Genomic DNA, 23914 nt, shown 5'->3' with positions numbered 1-23914 from the left:
AGTATAAATTTAAAAAAAACAAAAAACTTTTTTGACTGTGAAACATCAGTCTGCTTGTGTAATCTAATTGCAGTTGCCTGGCTGCCAGCGTGTGTGCCAGGCCCACTTGCCCAGTGCCCCCACTCATATCTGGTGTAACAGTAGTGTAAAAAATTTTTTTTGACTCTGAAACATCAGTCTGTTTGTGTAATCTAATTGCAGTTGCCTGCCTGCCTGCCAGCGTGTGTGCCAGGCCCACTTGCCCAGTGCCACCACTCATATCTGGTGTAACAGTACTGTAAATTTAAAAAAAAAAAAAACTTTTTTGACTGTGAAACATCAGTCTGCTAGTGTAATCTAATTGCAGTTGCCTGCCTGCCAGCGTGTGTGCCAGGCCCACTTGCCAAGTGCCACCACTCATATCTGGTGTAACAGTAGTGTAAATTTAAAAAAAAAAAACTTTTTGACTATGAAACATCAGTCTGCTTGTGTAATCTAATTGCAGTTGCCTGCCTGCCAGCGTCTGTGCCAGGCTCACAGCGTATACTGTGCCCACTTCCCCAGTGCCACCACTCATATCTGGTGTAACAGTAGTGTAAATTTTAAAAAAAAAAACTTTTTTGACTGTGAAACATCAGTCTGCTTGTGTAATCTAATTGCAGTTGCCTGCCTGCCAGCGTGTGTGCCAGGCTCACAGCATATATTGTGCCCACTTGCCCAGTGCCAACACTCATATCTTGTTTAATAGTAGTGTAAGTGTACATTTTAAAAAAATAAACTTTTTTGACTGTGAAACATCAGTCTGCTTTTTTGTCTCAGGCTCACAGCATATACTGTGCCCACTTGCCCAGTGGCACCACTCATATCTTGTTTAATAGTAGTGTAAGTGTACATTTAAAAAAAAAAAACTTTTTGGACTGTGAAACATCAGTCTGCTTTTTTGTGTCAGGCTCACAGCGTATACTGTGCCCACTTGCCCAGTGGCACCACTCATATCTTGTTTAATAGTAGTGTAAGTGTACATTTAAAAAAAAAAACTTTTTGGACTGTGAAACATCAGTCTGCTTTTTTGTGTCAGGCTCACAGCGTATACTGTGCCCACTTGCCCAGTGGCACCACTCATATCTTGTTTAATAGTAGTGTAAGTGTACATTTTAAAAAAAAAAAAACTTTTTGGACTGTGAAACATCAGTCTACTTTTTTGTGTCAGGCTCACAGCGTATACCGTGCCCACTTGCCCAGTGGCACCACTCATATCTTGTTTAATAGTAGTGTAAGTGTACATTTAAAAAAAAACTTTTTGGACTGTGAAACATCAGTCTGCTTTTTTGTCTCAGGCTCACAGCATATACTGTGCCCACTTGCCCAGTGCCACCACTCATATCTTGTTTAATAGTAGTGTAAGTGTACATTTAAAAAAAAAAAACTTTTTGGACTGTGAAACATCAGTCTGCTTTTTTGTGTCAAGCTCACAGCGTATACTGTACCCACTTGCCCAGTGCCACCACTCATATCTTGTTTAATAGTAGTGTAAGTGTAAATTTAAAAAAAATAAAAACTCTTTGGACTGTGAAACATCAGTCTGCTTTTTTGTGTCAGGCTCACAGCGTATACTGTGCCCACTTGCCCAGTGGCACCACTCATATCTTGTTTAATAGTAGTGTAAGTGTACATTTAAAACAAAAAAAAACTTTTTGGACTGTGAAACATCAGTCTGCTTTTTTGTGTCAGGCTCACAGCGTATAGTAGTGTAAGTGTACATTTAAAAAAAAATGACATGCAGAGGCAGGCCACCCCGCAGGTGCCGTCGTGGTCATGGTGCTGTGATTCCCTTTGGCCCTAGAATAATGCCCAGTGTTCAGAGGCCACATACCATGAACGCGAAAAGTTCTGAGGACATAGTTGACTGGCTAACACAGGACACCCAATCTTCTACAGCTTCCGCTCGGAACCTTGACGCACCATCCACCTCCAGTTTAGCTTCGGGCACCTCTCAAGTTACCACTCGCCCGCCTGCCGCCACCACCAACATTAGCACCACAGCCGCTGTCAGAGGAGTTATTTACACATCAGTTTGAAGAGATGAGTGATGTGCAACCATCATTGACAGAGGATGTAGATAACAGTGATATGTCTCAGTCAGGCAGCATTACAGACATGGACGTACGGTGTGATGATGATGATGTTGTACCCGCTGCTGCTTCCTTTGTTGAGTTGTCAGATACAAGTGAAGTGGTTGATGATGATGATGCATCCATGGATGTCACGTGGGTGCCCGCTAGAAGAGAAGAACAGGGGGAAAGTTCAGATGGGGAGACAGAGAGAAGGAGGAGGAGACGAGTTGGAAGCAGGGGGAGGTCATCGCAAGGAGCTAGTGGCACAGTCAGACAGCATGCATCGGCACCCGGGGTCAGCCAGACAGCACGCCAATCAACGCATGATGTTGCCACCACCAGAATGCCATCATCGGAGAGCTCAGCAGTGTGGCATTTTTTTTGTGTGTCTGCCTCTGACAACAGCGATGCCATTTGCAACCTGTGCACAAAGAAACTGAGTTGTGGGAAGTCCAACACCCACCTAGGTACAACTGCTTTGCGAAGGCACATGATTGCACATCACAAACGCCTATGGGATCAACACATGAGTACAAGCAGCACACAAACTCAAAGCCGCCATCCTCCTGGTCCAGCATCTTCAGCCACGTCAACCACTGCTGACCTCCTTGCCCCCTCTCAACCATCCGCCACTCCGTCTCTCTTCCAGAGCAATTCCTGCTCATCTGCCCACAGTCAGATGTCTGTCAAGGACATGTTTGAGCGTAAGAAGCCAATGTCACAAAGTCACCCCTTGTCCGGCGTCTGACAGCTGGCTTGTCTGAACTCTTAGCCCGCCAGCTTTTACCATACAAGCTGGTGGAGTCTGAGGCATTCAAAAAATTTGTAGCTATTGGGACACCGCAGTGGAAGGTACCTGGCCGAAATTTCTTTGCACAAAAGGCAATCCCCAAACTGTACTCGATTGTGCAAAAGGAAGTAATGGCATGTCTGGCACACAGTGTTGGGGCAAGGGTCCATCTGACCACTGATAGCTGGTCTGCAAAGCATGGTCAGGGCAGGTATATCACCTACACTGTGCATTGGGTAAACCTGCTGACGGTTGCCAAGCATGGAATGCTTGGCTCTGCAGAGGAGTTGGTGACACCGCCACAACTTGCAGGCAGGCCTGCTGCCACCTCCTCTACTCCTCCTACTCCATCCTCTTCCATAACCTCCTCAGCTGAGTCCTCTTCTGCTGCTGCGTCTTGCTCCACATCAACGGCACCCCCAGCTCCCCAGGTACTATTCCACATCCCAGATACGGCAGTGTCACGCCGTCTTGGGGTTGACTTGCCTGAAAGCAGAAAGTCACACCGGACCAGCACTCCTGTCCGCCCTAAACGCACAGGTGGATCAGTAGCTGACTCCGTACCGACTGGAGATCGGCAAAGTGGTTTCTGACATTGGAAGAAATTTGGTGGCGGCATTGAATTTGGTCAAGTTGACACATGTGCCGTGCATGGCACATGTGTGTAATCTGATTGTACAACGCTTTGTGTATAAGTGCCCAGGCTTACAGGACGTCCTGACAGGGGACGTAACAGGGATTAAACTGATAAGAATAGTACTACTTAACACACCACTCATATCTGGTGGCACAGTAGATTGCACGCGCAGTGCCCCAAATTTGAAGTAGGAGGACCGACCAAGCATCTTTTTCCATCTCCCGGTTCCTAAAATCCATGCTATATACACGTCCCCTGAAAGGGGACGTAACAGGGATTAAACTGATAAGAATAGTACTACTTAACACACCACTCATATCTGGTGGCACAGTAGATTGCACGCGCAGTGCCCCAAATTTGAAGTAGGAGGACCGACCAAGCATCTTTTTCCATCTCCCGGTTCCTAAAATCCATGCCATATACATGTCCCCTGATAGGGGACGTAACAGGGATTAAACTGATAAGAATAGTACTACTTAACACACCACTCATATCTGGTGGCACAGTAGATTGCACGCGGTGCTCTGACAAAATGAGAAGGACATTTGGCAGACGGACATTTGGCCGACAGACAGAAAGCTAAAAAATGTTCCGATTTCGGCCGAGGGCAGATATGTTCCAGAGTGCTCTGTTCTAATCAGAGCCTCGGGCGCTGCAACTGCCTCTGGGAACCTTACCATGGGTCCCAGACCGCACGTCTTGTAATTCTCTGTCTGGGAAATTATCTATCTATCAAATCTATCTATTTATCTATCAAATCTATCTATCTTATCTATCAAATGTATCTATTGCATCTATTGATCTATCTATCTAATCTATGTATCTATCTATCTATCTATCTATCTATCAAATCTATCTATCTCGTGGCCGGACTGTTATCTGACAGCCACTTGTGTTTAGGCCAAATGTCCGTCTGCCAAATGTCCGTCGGCTAAAAGTCCGGCCACGATTGCATGCGCAGTGCCCCAAATTTGAAGTAGGAGGACCGACCAAGCATCTTTTTCCATCTCCCGGTTCCTAAAATCCATGCCATATACACGTCCCCTGATAGGGGACGTAACAGGGATTAAACTGATAAGAATAGTACTACTTAACACACCACTCATATCTGGTGGCACAGTAGATTGCACGCGCAGTGCCCCAAATTTGAAGTAGGAGGACCGACCAAGCATCTTTTCCCATCTCCCGGTTCCTAAAATCCATGTCATATACACGTCCCCTGATAGGGGACGTAACAGGGATTAAACTGATAAGAATAGTACTACTTAACACACCACTCATATCTGGTGGCACAGTAGATTGCACGCGGTGCTCTGACAAAATGCAGAAGGACATTTGGCAGACGGCCATTTGGCAGACGGACATTTGGCCGACAGACAGAAAGCTAAAAAATGTTCCGATTTCGGCCGAGGGCAGATACGTTCCAGAGTGCTCTGTTCTAATCAGAGCCTCGGGCGCCGCAACTGCCTCTGGGAACCTTACCATGGGTCTCAGACCGCACGTCTTGTAATTCTCTGTCTGGGAAATTATCTATCAAATCTATCTATTTATCTATCAAATCTATCTATCATATCTATCAAATGTATCTATTGCATCTATTGATCTATCTATATAATCTATGTATCTATCTATCAAATCTATCTATCTCGTGGCCGGACTGTTATCTGACAGCCACTTGTGTTTCGGCCAAATGTCCGTCGGCCAAATGTCCGTTGGCTAAATGTCCATCTGCCAAATGTCCGTTGGCTAAAAGTCCGGCCACGATTGCACGCGCAGTGCCCCAAATTTGAAGTAGAAGGACTGACCAAGCATCTTTTTCCATCTCCCGGTTCCTAAATTCCATGCCATATACACGTCCCCTGATAGGGGACGTAACAGGGATTAAACTGATAGGAATAGTACTACTTAACACACCTTATAATAACGCAGAGAGAGGCAACGCAGAGAGAGGAGTCTGAAGAAGAGGAGTCAGAGGAGGAAGATGGCTTTGAGGAGGTGGAAGACCAAACACAGCAGGTGTCCCAGGGGGCTTGTTGTCACCTTTCGGGGACCCTTGGTGTTGTACGTGGCTGGGTGGAGGAAGAGACCTTCAATAACATCAGTGAGGACAAGGAACGGGACATGGCTAGCTTGGTATCCAACCTTGTGCAAATGGGGAGTTTGCGGTTGTGCAAATGGACTGTTTGCGGTTGTTTGCGGTGCGTTAAATGGGGAGTTTGGTCTGTCACTGTGAAGAGGGTGTAACCCTTACAATACCTGATCGATACAACATCATACCTGATGTTTTAAAGCACGTTATTCCAAACAATTTAGGAATGTTAGGTGATTTATGCCCTTTATGGATTAAAACCAGACTCTGCATCAATTATGTAATTTTCCATGGGAGTTTTGCCATGGATCCCCCTCCGGCATGCCACAGTCCAGGTGTTAGTACCCTTGAAACAACTTTTCCATCACTATTGTGGCCAGAAAGAGTCCCTGTGGGTTTTAAAATTTGCCTGCCTATTGAAGTCAATGGCGGTTAGCCCGGTTCGCCCGTTCGCCAACATTTGCGGGAGATCGCGTTCGCCATTCGCAAACGGAAAATTTTAAGTTTGCGACATCACTAACGACTATCCATTACCCTTATTCCTCTGATGTTTTTTCCTCTGCTCTGTTCCTTATTATTGGGGCTTAAATTGGGGGAAGGGTTTAAGTTTAATGTAACAATAATAAACAAATAGTGAATAAAAATCACTGTGCACTTGAAACGAAGAAGCTTCCAAAAGGAACTACAATTTATAGACTCTTCTTACAGATTATTCTTCAGTGAAAGAAAGCCGAATACGTGTCCCAGAAGTCTTTTTACCTGTAATCTACCTTTTATCTTTTAACAATAGTTACTTTTCCCTTTCCTGTAATAAAATAATATATCCCAGCTTTAGTCCGATCACACCATTTTTGATGCAGTATTTAAAAAGGATTGTTTAGACTCTATGACCCCAACAACATCACACAATTTTTAAACAGGAAATTAGTGCAGCTCTGATATGCCTGATCAACTTCATAAATTACTTACAAATTAAGAAATATATATAAAAGTTTAGGTGAGGTGATCGCACAAATAAAAAAAGCCTTTGTTTTAAGAAACCAGTTTTAATATTTTCTTTACAATGTGCATATGTTAAAGTTTGAATAAAGTTTCTTACATGATTTACTTTAATGGAAATATTAACAACTTTACCTAGTTACAAAAAATGAATATACAATTGTCTTAGTTTGCACTTAAACAAGTCATTTTGATATAAAAATAATATTTGCTTGGTTCAGTGAAAGCTTTTATAGGGTGCAAAATAAGCTGTACTTTTACAAAAGTAAACTAGAACAAAATATCAGTCTTATTTTGCCTGTTGTATTTTGAGAAAATACAATTACATTCCTGAGTTTTAAAAATGAAGAAAAAAAAGAAGGAAAAAAGGATTTAAGAAATTGAACACAACTATGGGAGTTTTATGTTAAGGCTGAAATGAGATTGTAATTAGAATATAGTAAGGCAGTAACACCATAACATTCAGAAAAGATTAGTCTGTTCCAGGCATTACCCAAACTACCCTCACATATCAATCGAGCACAAGGTTATGGGGAGATGAGTCTGTCTCATGGGCATAGCAGACCTCTTAATTCATAGGCAGCTTTGAGAGCAGTACCACAGTCAGAGGACAGAATATACCTCAAGAGAGAAGTTACTTATAGTAAGGGGAACATGCATTGTAAAACTGCTCAATGTCATTGTAATTAACAGAATTGCAGTATCCAAAATCATCTGCTCTGTGCAACAAAGATTTCAAAAGTTACTTTACATTTTTCTTACCATTATCTTTTACATTGAGTATTTCTCTGTTGTGATCCAAAAATACATTTTCTTTAAAGCTGATCTAACTAAAACGTCATTTTTTAACACTGATTTTCTCAATGTATTTAAACAGATTTATGCCAGTGAGTCATGAGTTATAAGAACACAATTCAAGAAAAAAATTCTAAACAAAAAATACTTGTTTGGTTGCATGTATTTGATTTATTTGGGATTTATTTTTTTCTGCCTGTAGCAAGTATTATTCTGTACCAATGCACCCTCTTATGCTATCTTTTGTTTTGTGCTTATTTTCAGATGTTCAAATCTAATAAAATAAAAACATAAAAAAATTAACATCCAATGAAGAAAACATTGTGGTATTAATCACCAACCTCAGAGTCCTAGCAATATATTTAAAAAAAATAAAGAAAACAAATGAATTGATGAACTTGTATGAAATCCTTGTCAGAGTGGCACATATTATACAATGTGTCTGGATTGCAATATTTAAAGGTATTACAAAAAAACGCTACTTTATGTAGGACTTGCAACTTCTGACTCTACTACTTACTATGAAGCAGACACTGTTGCTTAGGTAATGCCTTCATACTCTTGTTCCTGATATATCAAAGCTCAGTGCTTGTTACAGCAGTAATCCCATGAATGAGCAAAGTGGGCCCTAAATTTCTAGTCATTACCTCCAACTGATGAAGGAACCTAGAATAGATGGCTGTGTCTGCAGGAGGGCGGGGAAGATACAAGAAACGGACAATTGGAGGGGACAAAGGATTCTGCTGTAGAATCATTTGGTTAACAGCCTGCAAATATTCATTTGAGATTCTGATTGAATTGTTTGGAAAGTTGAGATACGCCTCATCTGCTGTTTCTGAATTTGTAGCCACTTGTTTGTGCCAGTGGAGAGACACAACAGAATCCCATGCTACTGTCTGGATTGATGCTTTGATCCGAAGGTCCTTTAGCAGTTTTTTCAGTTTAACTTCTTGGCCCCGCAGACCACTATCTGCCTCCACACAGAGAAAAAGACGCATTTTGGCTTTTTTCCAGGATCGGACCATGTTTAAGATGCAGGCCATCTGCAGTAGGAATAGACTACAAGTGTCCACATAAGCCGTGCTGTCTGGTCGTAGAAGGTTAAGTGGCCACACGTCAATGTATGCTTCCTTGCCACGGGCACTGGAAATACAAGATCTATCAAACTGAGTGAAGTTCCTTGCAAGAACCACATTTTTGGACATTTTGATGGAGTCAGCAATAATAGCTACATACTCCCAAGGAGAGAAATTTGATATGGATGGCTTTTTGCCAGCTGAAGAAAATAAAAATGGAGGTGTACAATCATTGTCGATTTCTTGGTCATTAATTAGCAAGTCTTCAGGATTAGATCGGCTGTAGAAGCCAAGTACAACAGTGTTGGGCCGCATTCCACCTGTAACAGAGATTCATTATTAGTCATAAAAATACTGGCAGGGCCTTCTCCTGCCTCACATTTATTTTCTGCTGTACCACTTCTAATACCCAGTGCTACTGTAAAGATGTGTGGTTTAACGTTACACAAACTGTGAGAGTTTTAAGTTTAGGCATAAAACAATTCTCAGAAAACAGGAAAACCAGGGCAAGAATCCATTCTGTCATATTGAAGTGATTTATTAATAAGTAATACACAGTAGATCTACTTTACATAAAAAAACCATTGAAAGCTGTAATTGTTTTCTAGCCAATACATTAAATAAACTAATAATGCTAGGGATATAAAGACGTCTATAATGCATTCATTCAGCCTATACTCTGTAAGTAGATAGGAGATTTGACCAATTAAACAAGTCTATTAATCAAAAGGTTTGTTAATGTGGAATTCACATCTACTGATGCAAAATACCTTTTTATGCAATTGGTTAAAGGAATTAAAAGGTCAAAATTAAAGTTGCATGATTCAAATAGAGAATGTATTTTTAAGACCGTTTTTAATTCACTTGTATTATCACATTTACTTTGTTCTGTTAGTATTCTTTGTGGAAAAGAATAAAATACATGTCCTACACTACTGGGAGCTAGCTTGTGATTGGCTGTTACATGTGTTTGTCTCTTGTCTCACCAGATTTGTTCAGATGTATTCAGTTAGCTCCTAGTAGTGCACTGATTTTCTCAATGTATTGAAACAGATGTCTGTCAGTGAGTCATGTCTGATAAGAACAGTTTTCTGCAGATGACTAATCCCTTTGCAACAATCAAACACACAGTTATATACAAGTAATAATGCAAGAAGAAATGTTAGTGCATTTTATTTTTTTCACTTTGTATATCCCTTCAACATTCAAGATTGAAATCACACAAGGCAAAGAGGGAGAATTTCTGCTTATTTTTATACATTGTAGAAATCTGTTGGCTACAATATCATTTTAAAGCCCCCAGTTTTAGCTGTTACAACTACCTTTATATACTCATTGTTGTCATTACAAACAAGTAGAAGAAAACATTGCTAGTGGCCAAACAAGATATCTTTGTTCTCATTATGTGTGTACCCTATACAGTATATAATCTAATCTATAATAAAAACTAATTAAAAGGTGGTTACTTTAAAGGGACAGTAAAGTAAAAAATAAACTTAGATGGATAGAGCACAAAATTTTAAACAACTTTCCAATTTACTCCAATTATCAATTTTGCTTAGTTCTCTTGGTATTTTTTGTTAAAATGTATTCCTAGGTGAGCTCAGGAGCATGCAGGTGTCTATCTATTTTGCAGAAGTGTTGGCAGCATTGTTTATAGCAAAGTTATACATAGTTGCAAACACTGCTGCCTTAGACTGCTATAGACATGTGCACACTCCTAAGCTCCTATCAGCCTTCCTAGGTTTACTCTAAACAAAGGATTTCAAAAGAACAAAGCACATTTGATAAAAGAAGTACATTGGAAAGTTATTTAAAAAACACATGCTCTGAATCTGAATCACTTAACTTTAATTTTGACTTTACTGTCCCTTTAAGCATAATTGACACTGATACAAGTTTATTTTACTGGCAGAAATCTGACCATACTGGGGCAGAAAAAAAGCTGTGCAAACAACAATGTAATGGCAGTAACATCTGACCAATGTAAAAGTTATTTGCAGGGTACTGTAATGAAATAGAGACAACTCTTACCCAGCCCTGAAATGAAGAGCAGTTGCTGGGCCCCGTGCCTTACTGAGTCTGAAAGGGTCAGGTTCACAAAGGCTTTGATGTTCAGCTCATCTACTAACTGCAGCCAAGAGTCAGTCTGTGTCTGCAGAGGATCAGAGGGCAGCACATCTGCAGGAATAAAAGCACAGAGCACATACACTGTTATTAGCACAAGTAATACTGATGGAATGGGAGGGTGAGTATGGCAGAGAAATAATGTGACTGCATAGTGTAAATGATTGTGTATAGCATAAGCATTAAAGGGACACTGGGCACCATTTTTTTATTTTGTGATTCAGATAGAGCATGTAATTTTAAGCAACTTTCTAATTTACTCCTATTATAAAATGTTCTTCATTCTCTTGGTATCTTTATTTGAAAGGCAAGTATTTAAGTTTAATGCCGGTCCATTTTTGGTGAACAACCTCAGTTGTTCTTGCTGATTGGTGGATAAATTCGCCCACCAATAAACAAGTGCTGTTCAGTACTGAACCAAAAAATGTCTGGCTCCTTAGCTTAGATGCCTTCTTTTTCAAATAAAGATAGCAAGAGAACGAAGAAAAATTAATAATAGGAAAAAATTAGAAAGTTGCTTAAAATTGCATGCTCTATCTGAATCACAAAAGAAAAAAAAATGGGTTCAGTGTCCCCCCTTTAAGTAACCATACAAGGATTTTATCAATATGTTGTCTTGATGTTCTAGAATATCATATTTAGACATTACTAGAAGAGAATACATTATAACCGGTGAAACAATTTCAGTATGTGTATTGTTGTTTAAAATAAATGATAAGATTAAAATAACTGATAGCTGTGGCCCCTCCTTCCAGACCAGTCTATCATGATTCCTATACAAAGTGCATGACAAGGCTTTTCATGGTTTTTATGAACCTGTTCCTGTCTCATATAACCTATCTATCTTATATTTTTGTAACTTTAAACCTTTTATTGCAAGTGAAAACTAATTATTAACTCACACTTTTAAACCATGAAACTTAAATACAAATTAAATATAATCATTCATATATTTAAGGGATATTAAAGTCAAGAGACTAAATTACAAATAGAGCACAACTGGGGGTCGATCCGATATAAATCGTCGCCCGCAAAAGCCGGCGACGCCAATATTTGCGCGGATTTGGTATCACATATACGGCGTAACCTAGAAGTTACGCCCGTATATTTCTGCCGTCGCCCGCAGTTTTTTGGGCCATAGGCAGGTATACCAAACCCGCGCAGTTTGGTATCCAATATGCAGCGTAAGGACTTACGTGGCGAAAATGGAGAAAACTTACTCCATTTTCACCTCGCCACAAAAAGCAGCCGTAAGAAGCCTTACGCTGACTATTGGAGCCCCGTAACTCCCTAAACTAACTAGAAAATAAACCTAACACCTAACGCATGCGCAATGTCTATCTCCCTGTCAACCGCGATCTGCTAAAATAAACCTAACACCTAACGCATGCGCAATGTCTATCTCCCTGTTAACCGCGATCCCCCCCCCCCCTGAAATCCCTAATAAAGTTATTACCCCCTAAACCGCCGCTCCCGGACCCCGCCGCCATCTACATAAACTAACCCCCTACTGTGAGCCTCTAAAACCGCCGCCATCTACCTTATCTATCCCCTAATCTGACCCCTTACACCGCCGCCACCTATATAAAAATTATTAACCCCTAATGTAAGCCCCTTACACCGCCGCCATCTCTATTAAAATGATTAACCCCTAATTTAATCTACCTACCCCGCCGCCAGCTATATTATCTATATTAACCCTAAGTATATTATAGTTAATATAGGTATTACATTATATATATTAACTATATTAACCCTAATTATATTAGGGTTAATATAGTTAATATAGTTACTATAGTATTTATATTAACTATATTAACTCTATCTAACCCTAACTAAATTTATATTAAATTAATCTAATTCATTTATAAACTAAAATATTCCTATTTAAATCTAAATACTTACCTATAAAATAAACCCTAAGATAGCTACAATATAATTAATAATTACATTGTAGCTATGTTAGGGTTAATATTTATTTTACAGGTAAATTGTTAATTATTTTAACTAGGTATAATAGATATTAAATAGTTATTAACTATTTAATATCTACCTAGTTAAAATAATTACCCAATTACCTGTAAAATAAATCCTAACCTAAGTTACAAATACACCTACACTATCAATCAATTTAATAAACTACAAACATCTATCTAAAAATACAATTAAATTAACTAAACTAAATTACAAAAAAAAACAAACACTAAATTACAAAAAATAAAAAAAAGATTACAAGATATTTAAGCTAATTACACCTATTCTAAGCCCCCTAATAAAATAATAAACCCCCAAAATAAAAAAAATTCCCTGCCCTATTCTAAATTCAACAAATTTCAAAGCTCTTTACCTTACCAGCCCTTAAAAGGGCCTTTTGTGGGGCATGCCCCAAAGAATTCAGCTCTTTTGCATACAACAAATACAATACCCCCCCCCCATTACAACCCACCACCCACATACCCCTATTCTAAACCCACCCAAACCCCCCTTAAAAAAGCCTAACACTACCCCCCTGAAGATCTCCCTACCTTGTCTTCACCACACCGGGCCGAACTCCTCATCCGATCCGGGCGATGTCTTCCTCCAAGCGGCAAAGAAGAATTCTTCCTCCGGCGATGTCTTCCTCCAAGCGGCAAAGAAGAATTCTTCCTCCGGCGATGTCATCCTCCAAGCGGCAGCAAAGTCTTCATTCTTCCAGCGGCATCTTCAATCTTCTTTCTTCGCTCCGCCGCCGCGGAGCATCCATCCCGGCCGACTGCTGAACTTGGAATGAGGTACCTTTAAATGACGTCATCCAAGATGGCGTCCGCCGAATTCCGATTGGCTGATAGGATTCTATCAGCCAATCGGAATTAAGTTAGAAAAATCTGATTGGCTGATTGAATCAGCCAATCAGATTCAAGTTCAATCCGATTGGCTGATCCAATCAGCCAATCAGATTGAGCTCGCATTCTATTGGCTGTTCCGATCAGCCAATAGAATGCGAGCTCAATCTGATTGGCTGATTGGATCAGCCAATCGGATTGAACTTGAATCTGATTGGCTGATTCAATCAGCCAATCAGATTTTTTTAACTTAATTCCGATTGGCTGATAGAATCCTATCAGCCAATCGGAATTCGGCGGACGCCATCTTGGATGACGTCATTTAAAGGTACCTCATTCCAAGTTCAGCAGTCGGCCGGGATGGATGCTCCGCGGCGGCGGAGCGAAGAAAGAAGATTGAAGATGCCGCCGGAAGAATGAAGACTTTGCTGCCGCTTGGAGGATGACATCGCCGGAGGAAGAATTCTTCTTTGCCGCTTGGAGGAAGACATCGCCGGAGGAAGAATTCTTCTTTGCCGCTTGGAGGAAGACATCGCCCGGATCGGATGAGGAGTTCGGCCCGGTGTGGTGAAGACAAGGTAGGGAGATCTTCAGGGGGGTAGTGTTAGGCTTTTTTAAGGGGGGTTTGGGTGGGTTTAGAATAGGGGTATGTGGGTGGTGGGTTGTAATGGGTGGGGGGTATTGTATTTGTTGTATGCAAAAGAGCTGAATTCTTTGGGGCATGCCCCACAAAAGGCCCTTTTAAGGGCTGGTAAGGTAAAGAGCTTTGAAATTTGTTGAATTTAGAATAGGGCAGGGAATTTTTTTTATTTTGGGGGTTTATTATTTTATTAGGGGGCTTAGAATAGGTGTAATTAGCTTAAATATCTTGTAATCTTTTTTTTATTTTTTGTAATTTAGTGTTTGTTTTTTTTTGTAATTTAGTTTAGTTAATTTAATTGTATTTTTAGATAGATGTTTGTAGTTTATTAAATTGATTGATAGTGTAGGTGTATTTGTAACTTAGGTTAGGATTTATTTTACAGGTAATTGGGTAATTATTTTAACTAGGTAGATATTAAATAGTTAATAACTATTTAATATCTATTATACCTAGTTAAAATAATTAACAATTTACCTGTAAAATAAATATTAACCCTAACATAGCTACAATGTAATTATTAATTATATTGTAGCTATCTTAGGGTTTATTTTATAGGTAAGTATTTAGATTTAAATAGGAATATTTTAGTTTATAAATGAATTAGATTAATTTAATATAAATTTAGTTAGGGTTAGATAGAGTTAATATAGTTAATATAAATACTATAGTAACTATATTAACTATATTAACCCTAATATAATTAGGGTTAATATAGTTAATATATATAATGTAATACCTATATTAACTATAATATACTTAGGGTTAATATAGATAATATAGCTGGCGGCGGGGTAGGTAGATTAAATTAGGGGTTAATCATTTTAATAGAGATGGCGGCGGTGTAAGGGGCTTACATTAGGGGTTAATAATTTTAATATAGATGGCGGCGGTGTTAGGGGCTCACTTTAGGGGGTTATAGATATAATATAGCTGGCGGCGGGGTACGGGAGCGGCGGTTTAGGGGTTAATAACTTTATTAGGTTGCGGCGGGGTAAAGGAGCGGCGGTTTAGGGTTTAATAGCTTTTTTATTGTTAGGCTAGTGAGGGGGGATAGCGGATAGAGGGTTAGACAGTGCGGGCTATGTTAGGGAGGCGTGTTAGACAGTGCGGGTGTTTTAAACTTTAGTCAGGTTTTATAGGCGCCGGCAGTTTCTAACGTGCCGCAAGTCACTGGCGACGCCAGAAATTTGTACTTACGCAGATTTCTGGACATCGCTGGTTTGTGAGACTTACGGCACGTTAGCATCTGACGGCGACCTATATGGGATGGCTCGAGTTGCGAGCTGAAACTGCGGGCGACGCCGGTTCCCTCGCTTGCGCCGCAAACTGCGATCGATATCGGATCGCGCCCCTGATGTGCGCAGGGCTCAATATGCTATTACAAGTGGATGGTATAAAAGGTTTACCAGAGAATTGAAACACGGACATTTTATAACATGACCTATACTTTGAATGTTACAAGTTTTGAGCTATAGCCGACATGAGTTTTTCAGCGTGCTTTCCATGGGAGTCTATTATGTGAGGGATTTAGTGCACCTACGCTATCTGACATGCTGATGTTAGCGCGCTCTAGACTTTCCCTCAAACACGGATATATTACTTTCCACTTGTAATATGAATGCGCAAATAAACTGCTTTTGATTGCTCTCAAGTGATATCAGTGCACAATAGTGCTAATATTTTGCGCTCCACTTGTAATCTAAGCCACAATGTATTCGCCCATGAATTAAGTATTAAAAATTAAACAACATTGCAACATAAATTCAACATTTGTATTACGTTGCTCTTACTGTAAAACACATTTTTTTTGCTGTAAAACTTGTCCCACACTCCTAAGAGTAGTTTAGAGCAGGGTACACTCTCTTTTACAAGTAGTCATAATTAGCCAGAATCAAGCGATACAAAATATGTAGCCGGCTCAGACAATAGACAAAAGTGTTTGGGCATTTAGCCACGTTAATTAGAAAAAATATAAAAATCATTTGAAATATTTTATATAATATGTATTAATGTTTGGCCCATGTAAACCTCAAATCTGATGTCTGGCACTTGCTGACCATTTACATATGTTGTATGTCAAATGAGGCATCACATCAATAACTAGGTCTCAAGAGACCACTTACATTAGCGATATGTCAAATGTAACCTCCAATAAGATGCTTGGACCCTAAACGCCCCTTGAATGAGGAAGGATGCAGGGGGTAAAACATGATCTGGACCTAATAAGTTGCATGGACTTTTAATGTAGTCTGTTGGGAGTTCACTTCAACCAGTTATTATATATATACTAAATAAGCCTCGGATGTTTGACCATTGGCCAATAGGCTACAAGGGCCTATTTATGCTGGTTTTATACTTAATCTCAAATTTGAGCTTTTCCTCTTTACTCTTCATCACACAAGAAACTACTAAGATTTAAATAACAAAACACATCATATCCTGCCTTGACTAATACAATTTCATGCTATATGATCTCCCAGGCTACTGTCTGTCCACCATAAACCCATCATGAATGTTTCTGCTAGGCTCATATTCCTAATAATAACATTTGAAATCTTGGCACAAACAAAAATCTCAGCATCACTACACCCTTCTTTATCTCTACACTTGTATACAAATTATATTATACCAGCAACTTTAACTTGGCCCTGCTTCTCTCCTCCTTTCTTACTAATTCCTCACATTGCTATCTACAGGACTTTCCTAATTATTATTATTTTTCTTTATTTATAAAGCACCAACAGATTTCGCAGCGCTGTCCATGGATAACAAAGATAAAAGGACAGTACAATATGAGACACCAGACAACATTTAACAAACAAATACAGGGGGAATTGGGAGCCCTGTTCCCGTGGGAACTTACAATCTAAATGGGTAGAAGGGTAAGAAACAGGAGGTGGGGACTGCAAAGGTGGGAATGATTTTAGTGTGGAGTTAGATGAGGGCAACTATTAGGCAAGTGGAATTCATTAGTTACTGATTTGGTGATAGGCTTCCCTGAACAAGAAAGTCTTTAGGGTGCGTTTAAAGGAGGAGAGGTTGGTGGACAGTCTGACAGCTCGAGGAAGTGCGTTCCAGAGCGTTGGTGTATCTTAGGGGATGGCTGGAGTATATTTGTTGATGAGTGAGGACAGGTAGGGGCGGTCTGCATTGGTAAGGGCTTTGTAGGTCAGAGTGAGAATTTTGAGGCAGGAGAGAGGATGGTCAGTTAGTAGGTTGTTACATTAGTCAAGCCGGGATATTACTAGGGAATGGATTAGCTGTTTAGTAGTTTCAGCAATCAGAAAAGGACAAATTTTGGAGATATTGCGTAGGTGGTTGTGACACGATGAAGAGAGAGATTGGATGTGGGGTATGAAGGACAGATTGGAGTCAAATGCAACTCCTAGGCAGCGGACTTGGGGAGATAGTGGTATCACCAACAGTGATAGTAAAGTTAGAAACTAGAGTAGAATTAGATGGGGGGATTAGAAGAAGCTCAGTCTTGGATATGTTGATTTTTAGGTAGTGAGAGGCCATCCAGGAAGAAATGCCAGATAAGCAGTCGCTGATGTGGGAAAGGACAGAAGGAGAGAGTGCAGGGGTGGATAGGTAGATCTGAGTATCATCAGCATCAGCAGTAAAACTAGCAGTAAAACTGTAGTTAGTTTCTACACTTGATATAAATGTCACAGAAACTAGCGGTAAAACTGTAGTTAGTTTCTACACTCGATATGAATGTCAGACACTAGCAGTAAAACTGTAGTTAGTTTCTACACTTGATATGAATGTAACAGAGACTAGCTCTAGCAGTAAAACTGTAGTTAGTTTCTACACTTGATATGAATTTCACGTCCCATCAGCGCAATCACAGACACTAGCGGTAAAATCGTAGTTAGTTTCTACACTTGATATAAGTGTCAGAGACTAACGGTAAAACTGTAGTTAGTTTCTACATTTCATATGAATCTCACAGAGACTAGCGGTAAAACAAAACTGTAGTTAGTTTCTACACTTGATATGAATGTCACGTCCCATCAGTGCAGTCACAGACACTAGCGGTAAAACTGTAGATAGTTTCTAAACTTGATATGAATGTCAAAGACACTAGCAGTAAAATTATAGTTAGTTTATACACTTGATATGAATGTCACGTCCCATAAGTGCAGTCACAGACATTAGCGGTAAAACTGTAGTTAGTCTCTACACTTGATATGAATGCCACATCCCATCAGTGCAGTTACAGAGACTAGCGGTAAAACTATAGTTAGTTTCTACACTTGATATGAATGTCACAGAGACTAACAGTAAAACTGTAGTTATTTCTACACTTGATATAAGTGTCACAGACACTAGCAGTAAAACTGTAGTTAGTTTCCTAAAACTGCACTTATATCAAGTTATTTCTACACTTGATATAAGTGTCACAGACAATAGCAGTAAAACTGTAGCTAGTTTCCTAAAACTGCACTTTTTTTTTTTTAGAACTCCATGTCTTGCTCTAACCTCAAAGTTTCCCAGTTTGAAGGGTATCATAAATATTCACAGCACAACACATTTGGAAAAGGTATGAAGCGAAGACCAAGTCGCAGCCTTACAAATCTGTTCAACAGAAGCATCATTTTTAAAAGCCCATGTGGAAGCCACCGCTCTAGTGGAGTGAGCTGTAATTCTTTCAGGAGGCTGTTGTCCAGCAGTCTCTTAAGCCAAACGGATGATGCTCTTCAGCCAAAAGGAAAGAGAGGTAGCCGTAGCCTTTTAACCTCGACGCTTGCCAGCATAGACAACAAACAAAGAAGATGATTGGCGAAAATCTTTGGTTGCCTGCAAATAAAACTTCAAGGCACGAACCACGTCCAAGTTGTGCAACAGACGTTCCTTCTTAGAAGAAGGATTAGGACACAGAGAAGGAACAACAATTTCCTGATTGATATTCCTGTTAGAAACAACCTTAGGGAGGAACCCAGGTTTGGTACGCAAAACCACCTTATCAGCATGGAAAACAAGATAAGGCGAGTCTCATTGTAATGCAGATAGTTCAGAAACTCTTCGAGCTGAAGAGATAGCAACTAGAAACAGAACTTTCCAAGATAAAAGCTTAATATCTATGGAATGCATGGGTTCAAATGGAACCCCCTGAAGAACATTAAGAACTAAATTTAGACTCCATGGCGGAGCAACAGGTTTAAACACAGGCTTGATTCTAACTAAAGCCTGACAAAAAGCCTGAACGTCTGGGACATCAGCCAGACGCTTGTGCAATAGGATAGACAAAGCAGATATCTGTCCCTTTAGGGAACTAGCTGACAATCCTTTTTCCAATCCTTCTTGAAGAAAGGACAAAATCCTAGGAATCCTGATCTTACTCCATGAGTAGCCTTTGGATTCGCACCAAAAAAGATATTTACGCCATATCTTATGATAGATTTTCCTGGTGACAGGCTTTCGAGCCTGAATCAAGGTATCTATGACCGACTCAGAGAAACCCCGCTTTGATAAAATCAAGCGTTCAATCTCCAAGCAGTCAGTTGCAGAGAAATTAGATTTGGATGCTTGAACGGACCCTGAATTAGAAGGTCCCGTAGCAGTGGCAGAGTCCATGGTGGCAGAGATGACATGTCCACCAGGTCTGCATACCAAGTCCTGCGTGGCCACGCAGGTGCTATCAAAATCACTGAGGCTCTCTCCTGTTTGACTCTGGCAATCAGACGCGGAAGGAGAGGGAAAGGTGGAAACACATAAGCCAGGTTGAACGACCAGGGTACTGCTAGAGCATCTATCAGTACTGCCTGAGGGTCCCTAGACCTGGATCCGTAACAAGGAAGTTTGGCGTTCTGACATCAGATCCAATTCTGGTGTGCCCCATAGCTGAACCAGGTGAACAAACACCTCCGGATGGAGCTCCCACTCCCCCAGATGAAAAGTCTGACGACTTAGAAAATCTGCCTCCCAGTTCTCTACCCCTGGGATATAGATCGCTGAAAGATGGCAAGAGTGGGTCTTTGCCCATCGGATTATCCTGGAAACTTCTATCATCGCCAAGGAACTCCTTGTTCCCCCCTGATGATTGATATAAGCTACAGTCGTGATGTTGTCTGACTGAAACCTGAGGAATCCGGCCGAAGCCAGCTGAGGCCACGCCTGAAGAGCATTGAATATCGCTCTTAATTCCAGAATATTTATCGGTAGGACGGCCTCCTCCTGAGTCCACAAACCCTGTGCTTTCAGGGAATTCCAGACTGCACCCCAGCCCAGGAGGCTGGCGTCCGTCATCACAATAACCCGCGCTGGCCTGCGGAAACACATTCCCCAGGAAAGGTGATCCTGTGACAACCACCAAAGAAGAGAGTCTCTGGTCTCTTGATCCAGATTTATCTGAGGAGATAAATCTGAATAATCCCCATTCCACTGTTTGAGCATGCATAGTTGCAGTGGTCTGAGATGCAAGCGAGCGAACGGAACTATGTCCATTGCCGCTACCATAAGTCCGATTACCTCCATACACTGAGCCACTGATGGCCGAGGAATGGAATGAAGAGCTCGGCAGGTGGTTAAAATCTTTGATTTCCTGACCTCCGGCAGAAAAATTTTCATGTCCACCGAATCTATCAGAGTTCCCAGGAATGGAACTCTTGTGAGAGGAATAAGGGAACTCTTTTTCACGTTCACCTTCCACCCATGAGATCTTAGAAAGGCCAAAACTAAGTACGTGTGAGACTTGGCAAGTTGTAAAGTCGACGCTTGAATTAAGATGTCGTCTAGATAAGGCGCCACTGCTATGCCCCACGGCCTTAGGACTGCCAGAAGGGATACTAGCACCTTTGTGAAGATTCTTGGCGCCGTGGCCAACCTGAAGGGAAGAGCCACAAACTGGTAATGCTGGTCCAGAAAGGCAAACCTGAGGAACTGGTGATGATCTTTGTGGATAGGAATGTGTAGATACGCTTCCTTTAGATCCACGGTAGTCATATATTGACCCTCCTGGATCATTGGTAAAATAGTCCGAATGGTCTCCATCTTGAAGGATGGAACTCTTAGGAATTGGTTTAGGATCTTGAGATCTAGAATTGGTCTGAAGGTTCCCTCTTTTTTGGGAACCACAAACAGATTGGAGTAGAAACCTTGCCCCTGTTCTGCTTTTGGAACTGAGCAGATCACTCCCATGGTAAAAAGGTCTTCTACACAGCGTAAGAATGCCTCTCTTTTTGTCTGGTTTACAGACAATTGAGAAAGATGGAATCTTCCCCTTGGAGGAGAATCTTTGTAATCTAGGAGATACCCCTGGGTTACAATTTCTACGGCCCAGGCCTGAGCAAAGAGAGAGAGTCTGCCCCCTACTAGACCCGGTCCCAGATCGGGGGCTACCCCTTCATGCTGTCTTAGTGGCAGCAGCAGGCTTTTTGGCCTGTTTACCCTTGTTCCAAGCCTGGTTAGGTCTCCAGGTTGGCTTGGATTGAGCAAAGTTCCGCTCTTGCTTTGCAGCTGGGGAAGAGGAAGCGGGACCACCCTTGAAGTTTCGAAAGGAACGAAAATTATTTTGTTTGGTCCTTGTCTTATTTGACTTATCTTGAGGGAGGGCATGACCCTTTCCTCCAGTGATGTCTGCAATGATCTCTTTCAGTGCAGGCCCGAATAGGGTCTTACCTTTGAAAGGGATGGTCAAAAGCTTAGATTTAGATGACACATCGGCCGACCAGGACTTAAGCCATAAAGCTCTATGCACTAAAATGGCAAAACCTGAATTCTTTGCCGCTAATTTAGCAAGATGAAAAGGAGCGACAGTTATGAAAGAATTAGCTAACTTAAGAGCCTTAATTCTGTCCAGAATATCATCTAGTGGGGTCTCCATCTGAAGAGCCTCTTCTAGAGCCTCAAACCAAAATGCAGCTGCAGTGGTTACAGGAACAATGTACGCTATAGGTTGAAGAAGAAAACCTTGATGAACAAAAATTTTCTTTAGGAGACCCTCTAATTTTTTATACATAGGATCAATGAAAGCACAACTGTCTTCAATAGGTATAGTTGTATGCTTAGCTAGAGTAGAAATAGCTCCCTTCACTTTAGGGACCGTCTGCCATGAGTCCTTTATGGTGTCAGATATGGGAAACATTTTCTTAAAAACAGGAGGGGGAGCGAACGGAATACCTGGTCTATCCCACTCCTTAGTAACAATGTCCGAAATCCTCTTAGGAACCGGAAAAACATCAGTGTAAACAGGAACCTCTAAATATTTGTCCATTTTACACAATTTCTCTGGAACTACAATAGGGTCACAATCATCCAGAGTCGCTGAAACCTCCCTGAGCAATAAACGGAGGTGCTCTAGCTTAAATTTAAATGCTGTCATATCTGAATCAGTCTGAGGGAACATCTTTCCAGAATCAGAAATCTCTCCCTCAGACAGCAAATCCCTCATCCCTACTTCAGAACATTGTGAGGGAATATCAGATACGGCTACTAAAGCGTCAGCATTTGATCTTAACCCAGAGCTACTGCGCTTCCCTTGCAACCCTGGCAGCTTAGATAAAACCTCTGTGAGGGTAGTATTCATAACTGAGGCCATATCTTGCAAGGTGAAAGAATTAGACGCACTAGAAGTACTTGGTGTCGCTTGTGCGGGCGTTACTGGTTGTGACACTTGGGGAGAACTAGATGGCAAAACCTGATTACCTTCTGTCTGAGAATCATCTAATGCCAAACCTTTATAAGTCAAAATATGCTGTTTGCAATTTATAGACATATCAGTACAAGTGGGACACATTCTAGAGGGGGTTCCACAATGGCTTCTAAACAAATTGAACAACAATGTCAGACATGTTTAACAGGCTAGTAATGAGGCAAGCAAGCTTGGAAAAGACTTTATTTAATGAAAAAAATACAATTTGCAAAAACGGTACTGTGCCTTTAAGAGAAAAAAAGGCATACACAAACTGCAAAACTGCTTAAAATAACTCCAAAATTTCCGAAATTTTTACAGTATACCACTCAAGCTTTAGTAAGATTGCACCACACATATTAAGGCAATTAACCCTTAAATGAGAAAACCGGATTAAAAAGAGTTAAAAACCCGGTAAACCCCTTGTCAGTACCCTACCACAGCTCTGCTGTGGCGCCTACCTGCCCTCAAGGATCAAAAATGTGGAAATGAAGCTTTGATTAGGCCCTTAGAAGTGCTCCAGGACCCTTCTGTTGTGGCTTGCTGCTTGCCTATGCAAAATAAATGCGCAACTGAGGCGCAAAAAATAGGCCCCGCCCCTCTCTACCCGATGTTGCTGGGGCCTACACAGAAAGTTACAAAACGAACCTTGAGCCATGTGGGTTATAAAAAACCCCAAATAAGTTAAGTGAACCCTCCAAACAGAAGTCCCAAATAAAATAAACATAGTACTCCCAGACACACAAACGTTTGTTCCTGATATAACATACAAACTGAGTGCCCATAAAATTAGCCCTATATGCAAGCTAGTAATACCCTTCTAACACTAGGATTACTGCTTACCCTTCCCCTAATGGGGATACTTTCAGCCTTTCTGTAGTTAACCAAGTCTCTGCAGAAAAAAAGGGCTGAACATACCTCATTGCTGTATAGCAAGATCCGTGCCTCACACTTCCTGTACTCCTCAGCTTCTGTGGGAACAGTAGTGGACCTTAGTTACAAATGCTAAGATCATCATCCTCCAGGCAGAAATCTTCATCTATGTCCTGCCTGAGAGTAAATAGTACAATACCGGTACCATTTAAAAATAACAAACACTTGATTGAATATAAAATAAAACTAACAGTTTAACACCTCTTTTCTTTACCCTTCCTGCTTAGAGCCAGCAAAGAGAATGACTGGGGGGTGGAGTTAAGGGGGGAGCTATA

At 40.9% G+C, this 23914-nt stretch overlaps 1 protein-coding gene across 1 annotated transcript in view; it reads right to left on the bottom strand.

Moving 5' to 3' along the window:
- Nucleotides 1-6635: 6635 nt before the first annotated feature.
- The window catches only part of LOC128656406 (solute carrier family 12 member 9), a 455098-nt gene continuing 437819 nt past the window's right edge, over nucleotides 6636-23914 (bottom strand). The window contains exons 12-13 of the mRNA XM_053710294.1: nucleotides 10514-10660; nucleotides 6636-8799 (exon numbers count right to left, since the gene is read on the bottom strand). Of these exons, the coding sequence (XP_053566269.1) occupies nucleotides 7979-8799; nucleotides 10514-10660 (968 nt within the window). The 3' untranslated portion in view covers nucleotides 6636-7978. The remainder of the gene's footprint in view (nucleotides 8800-10513; nucleotides 10661-23914) is intronic.

Source organism: Bombina bombina, chromosome 4 (assembly GCF_027579735.1).
Source record: "Bombina bombina isolate aBomBom1 chromosome 4, aBomBom1.pri, whole genome shotgun sequence".
Classification (NCBI taxonomy): Eukaryota; Metazoa; Chordata; class Amphibia; order Anura; family Bombinatoridae; genus Bombina; species Bombina bombina.
Note: the sequence above shows the minus strand (reverse complement) of the source record. Positions and strands in the feature narration are given on the sequence as shown.